The sequence below is a fragment of the Pteronotus mesoamericanus genome, unplaced genomic scaffold (assembly GCF_021234165.1).
Source record: "Pteronotus mesoamericanus isolate MK-2021 breed Mesoamerican mustached bat unplaced genomic scaffold, CSHL_Meso_final contig_164, whole genome shotgun sequence".
Lineage (NCBI taxonomy): Eukaryota > Metazoa > Chordata > Mammalia > Chiroptera > Mormoopidae > Pteronotus > Pteronotus mesoamericanus.
The window spans coordinates 15,835,918-15,851,190 of NW_026555065.1; the positions used below are offsets into that span (position 1 = coordinate 15,835,918).

Consider the following 15,273-nt stretch of genomic DNA (forward strand, 5'->3'; position numbering starts at 1 on the left):
CTTTTGTTCCCCTAGTATTTTCTCTTCAGTGTTTCATTTTGCATAGATTTTATGGTTGTGTCCTCTAGTTTACTGTTTTGTTTTTTTGTAGTGTCTAATATGTTATAAATCCCCCCTTACGACATTTTCATTTCAGGTATTGTTATTGTCTTTAGGTGTCCTGGTTGGGCCTTTTTTTTTAAACAAAACTTTTTCATTTCCTCCCTCATTTTGTTCATGTTTCCCTTTACCTTCCGAAGCATATCCTTAATAGTTGGAACTTACTCATAATAGTTGTTTCAGTGTCCTTTTGTCCTAATTTTATTATCTCCATACAATTTCTAGGTCTCCATTAATGATATTTTCGTATATTTTTCTGCTTTTATGCATGCCTAGTAGTTTCTGATGGCTGTTGTACACTGTGAATTTTATGTTTTGGGTGTTGGATTTTGTTGTATTTCATTAGGGAGTTTTGGACTTATTTTAGCATGCAGTTAAATTTCTTTGGATCAGTTTGGTTTTTTCAAGTCTTGCTCTTAAACTTTGTCAGGGTACATGCAGTCTAAGTCTTATTTAGCCTTTCTAATTAGGCATTATCCTTCTGAGGACCCTCCTTCTAAGGAGGCCTTCTGTATTATGAGATCTCTTCATTCTGGCTGGCAGGAACACAAACTGTTGCCTGCCCTTTATGAACGTCAGGAATTATTTGGTCTGCTGCTTTCTAGCATTTCTTAACATATCCTTGGGTAGCTTATTCTTGCACATGCTTAAGGAGACCCTTTGCATATATCCGGAGCTCTTTCTGTGTAGCTCTCTCCTCTTTTTTTTTTTTTGTCCTGCAAATTCTAGCTCCGTTGGTTTCTACAAACTTGGATTGATTTTTTTTTTTTTTTATCAAATCACTGGGACTGCCTGGCTCCAGTGGGTTCCTGCTTCCTACATAGTGGTCCATTTAGTGCTTGTAGATAGAATGAAAACCCTCTTTCGCCCCTGGTCCCAGAACACCATTGTAGTCAGTATATAGATTACTTTGCATTTTCATGAATTCTATAATACATGGAATTATATAAATGTGCACTCTTTCACAGCATACAGCTTTTTCATTCAGCATGATGATTTTGAGATTTTTCTATATTATTGTGTCTATTAAAGGTTCATTTCTTATATTATCCTATTATATATATACTACATTTTGTAGATGCTCACTAAATTTAGATGTCTACATCATGATATACTAATGTATTTATATTATTTCAGTGCTGTAATGAAGGTATTAATTTAGCTATCCTAAAATCAAATGGTCAGAATATTTTTATACTCTGATTGGTTCATTCATTTTAATTTTATTGACTAATTTTTTGAAAGTCTTTAAAATTTTGTTTTCCATTAGATGTTTTTGTGGTCGCTTGGTCAAGCAACATGCCTGTTTTACTGCAAGTCTTGCCATGAAATACTCGGATGTGAAATTGGGTGAGCATTTTAATCAGGCATTAGAAGAATGGTCTGTGGAAAAGCATACGGAACAGAGCCCAACGGATGCTTATGGAGTCATAAATTTTCAAGGGGGTTCTCATTCCTACAGAGCTAAGGTATGTCACATATTTCATTTTTTACTTCATTCATTGTGTTACCTAAATAATACACACTTATTATCTGAGAGTTTATATATAATGCTATGTCAGAAAATCAGTCTCGATCATTCCTTTATGTATTTTTAGTTCTCTATAGAAGTGCGTACAAATATAGAATTGTTGTATTTTGGTGACTTGAATCTTTTATCATTATAAAATGTCTTCTGTCTTGCCATTTTTGTTGACAAAGTTTTCTTTTTCAATAATCAGTATGGCTAATTTTTTTTGTTTCTTTTACTTTTAATCTTTCCTTATGTTTAAGGGTTTCTTTTAAAAAATATTTAAAATATTGTCTGCTATATCACTTTTTCTTTGTTCTCTTTTCTTTATTGTGTCTTTTGGATTAACTTTTTTTATTATTTTTCTTCTTATTAGCAAGCTATTTATATATTCTTTTTCTATTTTTTTAAATTTTAACTTGCTATTATAAACTAGTACTTTTAATACTTTCTGGCAATGCAAGAACCTTTAGAATACTTGTAACTGCATTTATTTCCCTGATGGTTTACATGCTGTTGTTGGGATGAATTTTAATTCCTTTGTGTATTTTGAACCTTCAGAACACGATTGTTTTAAATTTAGATTTAACAACATTCTACTCTTTACATTGTTCTGCCCACCTCCTTGTCCTGATGGGAAGAGTACCAAGTGTGGACCCATTTCCAGGTTTTCAAATTCTCATGGATCCTTATTCCACAAGTTCTAAATGCCTTGGTAGCTCTTTGATACCTCAAAACAGAAGTTATTTATCCATTTTTTAGCGTCTGTATTGGCCAGGGACAGAGGTAGTTCAAAGCATCCTAATTTATCATTTCTGGAAGTGGAATTCCTCATTTATTCCTAACATAACATCTATATATGTGTTTTAAATTTAACTTCAGACTGTTTTCCAAACATTACTTTATGTACCCGAGTGTAATAATGAGTTAAACTAAACTAATACAGAAAGAGTATAGGACAAATCTTGCTGCAGAGTATCCTTAAAAGGGACTTGAGTCTTCTCAGTGTTGAAGGATTCTGATAATTTGGGATATTTCTTTTCATTGGTGTTTGATCTTTGTAAAGGAATGGGCATTGTATTGTTTTGCAGAGAACCTTGCTTGGAGATGATTAGAAGTGTTTTTCTTCCAACATCTGAATATTTCAGATTTCATATGAGCTAAATCATATAGGTGCATTAGACAAAATGAATGAATTAGAGCGGTCATAGCAAGTAAGATGTGATGTCACTTATCAGAAATACAATTTTAAAAATCTTTTAAACCAGAGGAAGTCATTCCATAGATGTAATAGTTTATTTTCCATAGAATGATTTTTCAAAAATTAAACTGGTGAATCTATCTGAACACCTCGAAATAATTGAGTAAAATTTATTTATTATTTTCAGTATTTTGTGGATCACATCTACAGTTAATTCCAGTGAGGGAAACCATAGTTTATATTAAAAATATTTTTGTTATTTTATTGCTTAGTCACAATTCTGCTATAAACAGACTAGGTCATTGACAAAACTTTCAAACAGATAATTCAGTATATGAGTCTCTTAATAGCAAGAATTGGAGAAACATATTTTTTTCTTCATTCTTCTTGTTCTTGGAGTTTAAAAACCAGGGTGCTAGTACTTCTATAGCACTTACAAAATGATTCTCCAACTTTAAAATCATTTGCTCTTGCTTATTCCTAGAAATGAAAATATATTAAAAGCAGCCTATAAAATCTGTCTTAATCTGATTCAAATAAAAGTTTTCTGAAGTTGTATGACATTGCATTATGAAACCTATGTACATAATTCAACTATTTTGTCCTTCTAAAAATTTTTTTAGTATGTCAGACTATCATATGACACCAAAACTGAAGTCATTCTGCAACTTTTGCTTAAAGAATGGCAAATGGAATTACCCAAACTTGTTATCTCTGTACATGGGGGCATGCAGAAATTTGAGCTTCACCCACGAATCAAGCAGTTGCTTGGAAAGGGCCTTATTAAAGCTGCAGTTACAACCGGAGCCTGGATTTTAACTGGAGGAGTAAACACAGGTACTGTGATGATTATGCCAATTATTCAATGTTTGTGTTTCATAATATTAATTAGATATGTGAAACAATAGTCAACATTGAATATAAATATATTCAGTTTTTGTGTTAAATAACTTATACTCCTAGATATAAATGGTAGCTATAAAAGTAGTTGGTTTTCATTTAGTCTTTTCAAAAATAATATACTTTAGAGCAGGGGTTGGCAAACTGTAGCCCACGGACCAAATCCAATCCACTCCTTGTTTTCGTAAATAAAGATTTATTGGAACACAGCCACACTCTTTTAATTTTGTATTATTTATGGCTACTTTTGTGCTATAATAGCAAAGGTGATGACAGACTGTATGTCCTGCAAAGCATAAAACATATATTATTTTGCCCTTTACAAAAAAGTTTGCTGGCCCCTACTGTAAAGTACAATATTAAGTACAATATTATTCCTGTCACTTTCTGGCCACTGGTAAATTGATACAAGAATGGAATCTATTGCCTAGGCTGTAGTAAAAAGTAGCTTTCAAAATTAAATTTTAATTTTGAAATTAAAAAAGATACTATAATCTTTCTAAGTCTTCCCTATCACATACAGTATACAGGTTAGATACAAGGACAGCAAATTAATTTTAATACTCAGAGTAAAACAATTAATACTTAAATTAGCTTGCAAATATCTAATTTATTACCAACAACTGTATTTTGAACCTCATTGTGTGATTACCTTTCTCCTGGCTGCTGAAAATATATCATTCCACAAAACAAATAAAATATTTACCTTTGTCGAGCTTACATTCTGGTGGGGGAGATGCAGACAACAGATAACGAAATAATGTATGTTAGTTTCTCTGAGTAATATTTTTTTCTGATATATCTGGTCGGGCAAGGGAAACAAAAGAAAAAATAAACAAATGGGACCACAAGAAACTAAAAGGTTTTTGCACAGCAAAGGAAGCCACCAACAAAATGAAAAGACAACCCACTGAATAGGAGACGATACTCAGCAGTGATACATCCAATAAGGTGTTAATATCCAAAATTCATAGAAAACTCAGACAACACCAAAAATTAAACAATCCAATTAAACATAGGCAGAGACCTGAATAGACACTTCTCCCAGAGGACATACAGATGGCCAATAGACATATGAAAAGATGCTCAATGCCAGTAATCGTCCAAGAAATGCAAAATAAAACCACAATGATATATCACTTCACACCTGTCAAATGTAAATCCACAAACAACAAGTGCTGACAAGGATGTAGAGAAAAGGGAACCCTAGTGCACTGTTCATGGGAAGGCAGATTGATGCAGCCACTGTGGAAAACAGTGTGGACGGCCCTCAAAAAATTAAAAATGGAACTGCCTTATGACCCAGCAATTCCACTTCTGGTATATATCCAAAGAAACCCAAAACACTAATTCAAAGGAATATGTGCACCCCTCTGTTCGCTGCAGTGTTATTTTCCAGAGCCAAGATACGGAAGCAACCCAAGTACCCATCAGTACACAAGTGGATAAAGCACATGTCTCCACAATGAAATAACTACTCAGCCACAAAAAAGAATGACATCTTACCATTTGCAACAGCATTTATTATGCTAAGTGAATTGTCAGAGACAGAGAAATGCCACGATTTCACTTATATGTAGACTCTAAAGAATAATATAAACAAACAAAATAGAGACAGATTAATAGAAACAGAGAACAGACTGATGGTTGCGAGAGGGCAGAGGGGTTGGGGGACTGGGTGAAAAAGTTGAAGGGACTGAGAAGTACAGATTGGTAGTTAAAAAATAACTACATGGATGTAAAGTACATCATAGTCAATAATATTGTTACACTACATATGGTACCAGCTGGACACTGGAAATCTCAGGAGGTAACACTTTATAAAGTATATGATTGTCACCACTGTGCTCTGCATCTGAAACTAATACAAAATAATATTGAATGTGAATTATAAGTAGAAAAAAAACATAAAACCTAAGTTGGACTTAATTAAAAATGTCTGTTAGACACATGAAAGATAGGGGAGAGCTTGTGGGGGAACTGGAGAGGATTTCAGTGATAAAGTGACATTTGAGTAGAGATGGTAGGAAATGAGGGACAGAGCATTTAAAGAAGAAATAGCTACTGTGTTGGGAGAATAGTAACAAGGGTCCAGTGTAGCTAAAGTAGCATGAATAATTACTGGGTGAGAGAAGGTCAGAAAACTATGGGCGTGTGATGGTGGCTAGCATGGGGTAAATAGCAGGGGCAATAGGCAGATCTTTATATAAGGCCTTGTAGTCCATTTTAAGCACTTTTTGGTTTTTCTCTAAATGAGAAGGGATGGTATTAAGCAGAGTTGACGAGAGCAGAAATAACTTGGATAATGTTTTGAAAGTGTATTGTAAACAGCAGCAATTGGAAGACTATTTAAGATACCACTTCCATATTCAGGTGAGGAAAGATATATAATGCATTATAAAAATCAAATTGAGCAATGCACTCATTTAGTAGGGCTGCCATGGTGAAATACCCCAGATTAGGTAGCTTGAACAAAAGAAATACATTTTCTCATACTTTTGTAGGTCCAAGATTAAGATGTTAGCAGGTTTTGTTCCTTCTAAGGCCTCTCTTGGCTTTTAGATAATCGTCTTCTCACTGTGTCCTCTTGTGGCCTTTACTCTGTGCATGTTCATTCTGGTGTCTCTTTTTGTGGTCATTTTCTTCTTCCTGTAAGGACACCTGTCAGGTTGGATTCGGGCTGACCCTAACCACCTCTTTTTAATGTAATAATCTCTCTAAAGGACCTTTTTCCAAATACAGTCATGTTCTCAGGTACTAGGGTTAGGATTTAAACATAGGAATTTTAGAGAGGATGTAATTTCAGCTCATAACAAATGATAATGAAGAGTTACGTGCTCTTCTGAATTGTCTTTTCTACTATTTTCTCAGTTTTTGATTCAGTTGGACAATTTTTGTAGTCATTTGGTATGTATGTGTTGTTTCTAGTCCTGAACTATACTTCTCATTTATTAAGATGGTGTGTAGAGCAGTAATAAAAAGCTATATTACATTAGGACTCTTAAGAGAACTAAACACAACATGGTAAAAGTTAGTTTTACATGTGTTTCATGTGGTTGTAGTGATTTGACATTGTGGGTTATTTTTTCTCTATGGTCCTTGTGTTTTCTAAGTTTGTCTTTTGGCCTTGTTGCCTTTTACCTTGTATGTGTAAACAAAAACATCACAAATTGTAATGTTACAGATTGAGCACACAGTTGTTCTGAACATAGTGAAGGCTTTCAAATAAAAGGAATTAAATTTTGTGTGAATAGGTGTGGCCAAACATGTTGGTGATGCCCTCAAAGAACATGCTTCCAGATCATCTCGAAAGATTTGCACTATTGGAATAGCTCCATGGGGAGTGATTGAAAACAGAAATGATCTTGTTGGGAGAGATGTAAGAATGATTTTAAAATTTCTTATGTTTGAACTTATGTATAAACAAAATTAAAGCAGGGAACTTATGAGTCAACTTAAAATATTTATGAACATAGCATACTTTTGAAATGACCTTTAAAAAGATTTTTCTGAGGTCTTCTGATCCTTTTGAAAATGCATTCATAGATGCAAATAATTGTCATTGTGGTGTTAGTACATTTTGGTCTCTGCATTTTTGTATAATTTTTTCACGCCTTTTCCGTATCATACCAGTCTTTCTAATTAAATTTGTAATGACTTCATGACATTAAGAATTAATTTTATTGCCACTGAGAGTCCTCATCAAATGCTAATGTTTATTTGAATAGATTGAAGACATGAATTGATTAAATTTTTCAAGAGACTACTGAAAAGGAATTACTAAATTCTAATGATCACTCTTAAGTGCAACTGAATTTCTAATTTTATTTTTAAAGATTGAATTTATGGCTAGAAAAATAGCAATATGACATATGATTACTTTTATTTAGTGTCCTTTACGTATTGCTCTATTCACCAATAACCTAATTGTTTCTTCACATTATTTATTTATTTGCTGCTTCTTCCTTTGCATGTGATAATGAAATACTATATATTCTGCAGTGAAAGTCGAAATATAATTGTATCATTCAACCAATTACTGGTTAATCTTCAGCTGCATAAATGCTTGTGTTTTTGATATATTCTTTGACACTTTCTATTTGTTGCCATAGGTAAATGGAATTTTACCTCTTCATTTTTCAGATTATTTCAAAGTTCATTTTTATTTTACGTTATATTACACTTAACCCTTCCCACTAACTCTTATATTTGATATTGTTTAGGTGGTTGCTCCTTATCAAACCTTATTGAACCCTCTGAGCAAATTGAATGTTCTGAATAATCTACATTCCCATTTCATATTGGTGGATGATGGCACTGTTGGAAAATATGGGGCAGAAGTCAGACTGAGAAGAGAACTTGAAAAAACTATTAATCAGCAAAGAATTCATGCTAGTAAGGGAATTTATAAATTCATATTGTTGAAATTTTCTGGGCTGTATTACCTGCCAGCAACATTCTTAAAATATGGAATGTTCTTTGAAGTGCTCATTTTACTGGGTTGGCCAAACACCATATGGTTTTTTCATAAAATAAAAGATACATTTTTCATTTCCACCAATAACTTTATTAATTTGGATATTTTGAGTATGTCGACTGTCAATGTGGTATAACATTAATTGTTCTCAATTAGTGTCTTGATTTGATTGCTATCAACTTCAACTGGTCCACCTGATGTTGGAGCATTGTCCAGTGAGAAATCTCCAGCCCAAAACTTCGCAAACTGCTTTTGACACGTTTGATCAGTCACAGCACCTTCCTTGTACACTGCACAAATCTTTTTGTTGTTGTTGTTGTTGTTGTTGGGTTTACTTTTATTTTGCATTTCAGTTGTATTTTTACCTCTTGAAATAAAGCATAATAGGCTGAATATGTTGCGTATCTTCTTCTATCCTGAGTATTAAAATGCTTACACAAAAATTCACCAATTTTGGTGTTTTTTAAAAAGTGAATGCTGATATAACAGCTGTAACAATACAATCACAGAATTGTTTTGAATGAAGTTAAAGACAGCTAAGTGTAGCAAGAGCCATCCTGTAGAAAAAACCCTACGAACTTTTTGGCCAACCCAGTATTTTGTAGCAAGATAACACATGAAACAACCAAGAATGACTGAACTGAAATGAAATAAGATGACCTAGGAAAAGAATTCTGAGGCCAGATAGGGTACTCCAATATTGAGCCACAGCCACAAAATTTTGATGGAAGCTCTGTTGATATTGTAATCCCATTGCAGCCCAAGGAATTCAGAAATAATCTTAATGTGTGATATATTCTAATATATGACTTTGAAATTCAAGATAGAAGAGTAAAAGAGGAAAAAATGCTTTATTGCAAAGTAAGAATCACCTTGCTTAAAGTTTATAATGTGAGTAGTTATCACTCTTTGGTAGTAGTGTCTTAAAAGTTGGTATTCTTGATTCTGGTCGTCTTTTTCAACCATAATCAAACTTTTTCGTTTAACATCTAGATTTTTATTTTAAAAATAAATTTTGTAATCCTGGGATGTTAAGAAGACGAGTTCTTTGCAAAATGAAATAGAAATTCAAAATTATAGAACAGTAAATTCAGATTATAATGGAGTCATAGCATCTCTTAAAAATTAGGAATGTTTAAGAATCCTACAGTATACTTTTGAATTCTCACTGCTTTGCAGATTACTGTTAAAAAAAAAGATTGGTATTTTTCACTAAATTTATTTCTGTTACTCCTTAGAGGTCTTAATTTTTATTAATCAGTTCCTTTTATATAATCCCGAGTCTGTCATTAATTTCTATATTAATCTCAGTATGTTTGAAATCAGAAATATACAGTTCAATAGTAAATAAAAACAGATATATATTAGAAATTCAGTAATACATAATTAAGAAGTAAACTCTAAAACAAATTGTTACACATTTCTTATCAAGAGTTCAGTTAGTGAAATATACAAAGTAATTTTATTTTCAATAAATACATAAATTCTAATGTGTGCCTAATTATACATTGGATTTCCTAATTCTGTCATTTAGAACATACTTTGAGTCAATGAAAAAGTAACTTATTCAGTATTTATTTATGCCAGGCTTTTCTTATGTTGAGTGTTTAAAATGAAGTCAACACAGTTTGGGGATAAATTATATTGGCTTTTTATTTGGTTTTGAGTAAAAAATAAGATTAAATCACTAATTTTGTCTAATACCTTCATTAAACTTTTACTTTTTTTAGGAATTGGTCAAGGTGTCCCTGTGGTGGCACTTATATTTGAGGGTGGACCAAATGTTATCCTCACAGTTTTAGAGTACCTTCAGGAAAGTCCTCCTGTTCCAGTTGTTGTATGTGAGGGAACAGGCAGAGCGGCAGATTTACTAGCATACATTCATAAACAAACAGAAGAAGGAGGGTAAGTGTTTGATTACAACAAATTTTTAATAACTATGTAAAGAGGTTTGTGGTGTTTGAGAATATTAGATTCATTTCAGTATGTTATGAACATGGAAAAAAAAAAAAGAAAATTTGAACTTTAATAGAATATCTTGTTAAGGCTTGAGGAAATAGGTTGCCTGACACATTATTGGAATGAATTAGTATTTTGCTGTGTATAATGTACACTTTTTTACCTCGATTTTTGAGGGAAAAATAAGGATGCGTATTGTAAGTGGGTAGTACCTGAAATATGTTGTATCTATTCTTGTGTTTTGTAATTATTTGTTACATAAAACTTCTTGTACCGTAATATGTTCAAAAGTAAATGGCAAAATTCTTTGTAGTACAAAAAACAAGAATCTAAATATAAATAAATAAACAATTGAATTAAAAAATTAAAACGAAAGCTTTTTTTTTTTTTTCTGAAAGTTTGAGCCAAAAATGTGGATGTGCATTCTGCATGGCAAAATATGGTAAAATGTATGAATCTTCTTAGAGGACAATGATGCTAGATCTGTCAAACATACAGAAGCATGTATCTATTGACCCAGTAGTTCCATTTCTGAGAATTATTTCTGCAGATGTACTTGTATACATATGAATAATATTATGTATAAAGCTACTTGTTGTGACATTTTTTTGTAATAGTAAAAGATCGGAGCAAAATAGAACATATATTAAAGGGACTATGTAAATAAATTATGGTCTGCACGGTGTGATAGTTTGCAGCTTAGTAAGGTTGGTATCTGTGTACTAGATTTTGGAAGATTACCAATATACACACAGAAAAAGGAAAATGCAAAGTAGCATGCATATTATGCTACCTTTTATGTAGGAAGAAAAGAGGTAATCATTATTTGTATATATAGAAAGAGATCCTGGAAAGTTATATAAACTAATAGTTTTCTCTGAAAGCAGTTGAGATGAAACTGGGCAGATGGAAGACAGTGGGAAGGAGACTTTAATGAATTTCACATTTTTATATTTTATTTTATTGTTTCTAAAGATTTTATTTAGGTGGGTAGGGCAGTAATGCGGGGAGGAGGTAACTAATTAACAGCAATTAAAAAAGAGATTTTATTTACTTATTTTTAGAGAGAGGGGAAGGGAGAGAAACATCAATGTACAATGTGCGAGATACATTGATGAGTTGCCTCTCGTGTGCCCCAAACTGGGGACCTGTCCTACAACCCAGGCATGTGCCCTGACTGGGAATCAAACCAGCGACTTTTTGGATTGCAGCCCAGCACTCAATCCACTGAGGCACACCAGCCAGGGCCATTTTTTATTTGAGTATTTTATATCATATTTTTGAGACATATAAGTATAATACCTATTGAAAAAAAGAAAAATGTGCATGTTCTCATGTTTAAAACATCTTACTGCCTTATATACCATAACATCTTAAAAGTTATATATCTTTATATTATATCTTACAAAATGTGAGCACTGATATTGAAACACCTGCCTTCTAAAAAATTTTCAAAATAATTCAAAGAGAAAAATAACTCCATTTCATTCTCCCCCTTATGACTTAGAATGAGAGCCTCATGAACAAGACAGTTTTACTGCAGGTTAAGTGTTTAATATTAATCCAGTAGCTTTCAAGGTCTTACATCGATCCACCTGTACTTCATATTAGATCTACAAATAATGAAAATTGAAATCAATGAATTAAGTTATGTTTCCTCTTACTCTAGGAATCTTCCTGATGCAGCAGAACCTGATATTATTTCAACTATCAAAAAAACATTTAACTTTGGCCAGAGTGAAGCAGTTCATTTATTTCAAACATTGATGGAATGCATGAAAAGAAAGGAGCTTGTAAGTAGATTTTAGCAGAATAAGCCTTTTAATTAAAAGCACATTCTAAATTCATGAAAACTTCTGTTTTTATTTTGGATCTTAAGGTTTTTAAATCATTTTTAACCATGTAAAGATGTAATTTATTGTTTTGTTTTAAGCTGAAAGATACAGAAGAAGCATTGTTTTTGTATGGTATTGAGACACATACTTGCACTTCTATTTTAGAAAAAGTTTCATAATCAGGCCTCAACAGACTGTCTAGGGATAAGGAAGCCTGCTAAAACATTGTTAATGGCTTCTCTAAAATACAATTAGAAACAAAAAAAACCTTAAATTATTTTACTCTTAGTGCTCAAATTATAGATTAGTGCTGCTTAATTTCAGTCATCTAAAAGTGGGCTGAAGTTTGCAGAGAAAATCTTTTATAAATTATAAGTAGTGGATGATTTGCTGTTTTATATATTTTATTTCTGTATACTTGGAAATGAAGTTAGTTGAAAAATTTGTAGTGGGGTTATTAAAATAATCTTAACTTTATGAAAAAGATTATTACGTAAAAACGTCTGAAATGGTGTTACATTTCAAATAATTTCAATAGATTTCCACTTTAAAAAAACATTTCTCATCAAAGACACAGTTACTTGAATTGAGTAAGTGTTCACTCTGTAGAACGAACAGCAGGATTTTCCCAGATAGGTTTCTCAGTCCCTGAGTTGCTTACTCTAGTAAAGACATAAGATAGTTTAAAAAAATGAATGTAATATGAAACCACACATTTTGAGTGTACTTGCCATTTTATTTGGTAAATGATACAAAGTCTTTAATTTCATGTTTTTGGTTCCTTATTTCTGTCCCAAAAAATACCCCTCACTAAATTATATTTTCTATGTAGTTTGAAATTGCTTTCTGTTTTATGCCATTGCTTTTAAAAAGTAAGCACAGCCTTGACAGGTGTGGCTCAGTTAGCTGGGTGTTGTTCCACAAAATGAAAAGTCGCCAGTTGAATTCCAGTCAAGGCGCATGCCTGGGTTGCAGGCCAGGTCCCTAGTTGGGGGCATGCGAGAGGCAACCTGACTGATGTTTTTCTCACTCTCTTTCTCCCTCCCTTCCCCTCTCTAAAAGTAAATAAATAAAATATTTAAAAAATAAGCAAATATAAAGACATAATAATATGAATTTATCTTTAAATAGATCACTGTTTTCCACATTGGATCAGATGAACATCAAGATATAGATGTAGCAATACTTACTGCACTGCTTAAGGGTAAGATATGATTTTTTTTTTTGTTCATAAGAGTGTTCATTTATATCCTATTTCTGTAAGATAGAACTTTTTAATTTAGCAAAGTGTTTGGGAACTGAATTTCTCAATAAGTTTTCTTTGTAAAAGACACATGTGAGCTTTCTTTGACATTAGTTAGCTTTTGTTTTTGTTTTGTAGAATTATTTTAAAGTTATATGCCACCAGACCATTTCAGATAGTATTCTTAAACATTGCTATTTTCATTCTGAAGAAAAATTTGGAAAGAAAACTAAGGGTACTTCTAGGACTAAGGAGTTAATGCATGTACACACTGAACTGTTCCCGTGTCAATATCTTTGGCCAAAGATATCGAAGTGATATAATAAACAGTATTACAGTGAAAAATCTTTTCAAAAATTAGAAACTAAAATGGTGTCCCATCAGGGTGCCTGAAAGTTCAAGTGTGTAGTAAGTTAGCAGGAGCAGAGCAAGAGAGCACTGTTGTTCCCAAGAATTTCCCAAATATTAGGCCACAATAAATTACCAATAGATCAAACATTTAAGAAATACTAAAATAAAAAATACCATATTATCATCTTGAGAATGAGACCATAATATTAGGAAACCCAGATACCATTAATAGGAAGAGCAATAAATGGGATTGCATAAAAGTAAAAAGAGAGCACGTAATATATTTTCCATGTACTTCCTGTGTGCTGGCCACTGTGCTTTAGTGGTTGAGAGTATTTATCTCATTTTATATTTACAGTAGCCTAAAGCGGAAGGTTTCCTATTATTTTCCTCATTATAGAAGAGGAAATTAAGGAACCAGGAATGTGGAGGGATCACAATAAGCTGTTAAGAATTAATAATAAAAAAAATTGATTACCTCATGGGAAAATGGGCCAGAATTTATGTAAAAGATATGAACAGAATATTCCAAATGCTTGGGGGAAATGTGGAAAGATGGTCAGTGTTATAAATGAAGCAACCCAGTCAGAGAAAAGACAAATATCATATGATATCATTTAAATGTGGAATCTAATGGACAAAAATTGACAAACAAAATAGAGAAAAAGGCAAGGATACATGGAACAGACTGACAGCTCTCAGGGAGGAGGGCGGGGTGGGGAGACAGGGTGAAAGAAGACAAAGGATTAGCCAGAGAAGTGTATGCATAACCCATAGGCACAGACAACACTCTGGGGATGACCAGAGGAAAGTGGGGGGAGGGGTGGGCTGCGTGGAGGTGGGCAAAGGAGGGGCAAATGGGATTATCTGTAATAGTGTCAACAATAAAAATAGTTTTTTAAAAAAAGCTTTTTATCCCTTTACTGGGGTTATTCTTTTACCACTCATGGATGTTCCAGCCTTTCTAGAATATATTTTGGCAGTATATCAAAAGCTTTAAAATATCTTTCAACCTACCAATTTGGCTTCTACAGAATCATACTATGTAAATAATCAAACATATGCCCAAAAATATACTCACCAAAAATTTCAAAATAACCCAAATATCCACAAGTCATAGAAAACTAAGTTATGAAACTAAGATACATAAGGTAAGCTGCTGACTACTTTATACAGGATGATCTATTTTTGCATAAATAATTAAAAGTATACATATGAATTTATTGGGTTGGCCAAAAAGTCCTTTTAGTTTTCTATACATATGAATTTATTGGGTTGGCCAAAAAGTCCTTTTCGTTTTCTCCATAAAATAAAAGATACACTTTTCATATTCACCAGTAACTTTATTGATTTGGATATTGTGAGTGTGTTGGCTATCTCCCACTATCGGCTTCTAGTGGGTAGAGGCCAGGGATGCTGCTAAACATCTTCTAACGCATAAGACAGCCTCACAGCAAAGATTTGACCAAAATGTCAATAGTACCAAGAAACTTTGCAAACCCCTTTTGACACATTTGATCTGTCACAGCACCTTCTCCATACACTGCACAAATCTTTTTATTGCATTTCAGTTGCGTTTTTACCTTTCTTGAAATAATAAAGCATAATATGCCAAAAATGTGTATTTTTCCATCTTCAATATTAAAATGGCTGCAAAAAACTTTACCAATTTTGATAAGTTTTTTTTTAATGCATGCT

At 32.7% G+C, this 15,273-nt stretch overlaps 1 protein-coding gene across 2 annotated transcripts in view; it reads left to right on the forward strand.

Annotated features, from left to right (window-relative positions):
- TRPM7 (transient receptor potential cation channel subfamily M member 7) overlaps nucleotides 1-15,273 on the forward strand; it is a 115,468-nt gene that overhangs the window by 32,685 nt on the left and 67,510 nt on the right. For both annotated transcript variants that reach the window (XM_054565434.1, XM_054565435.1), the window contains exons 4-10: nucleotides 1,370-1,568; nucleotides 3,434-3,647; nucleotides 6,965-7,089; nucleotides 7,934-8,105; nucleotides 9,918-10,092; nucleotides 11,816-11,939; nucleotides 13,113-13,185. In XM_054565434.1, the coding sequence (XP_054421409.1) occupies nucleotides 1,370-1,568; nucleotides 3,434-3,647; nucleotides 6,965-7,089; nucleotides 7,934-8,105; nucleotides 9,918-10,092; nucleotides 11,816-11,939; nucleotides 13,113-13,185 (1,082 nt within the window). The remainder of the gene's footprint in view (nucleotides 1-1,369; nucleotides 1,569-3,433; nucleotides 3,648-6,964; nucleotides 7,090-7,933; nucleotides 8,106-9,917; nucleotides 10,093-11,815; nucleotides 11,940-13,112; nucleotides 13,186-15,273) is intronic.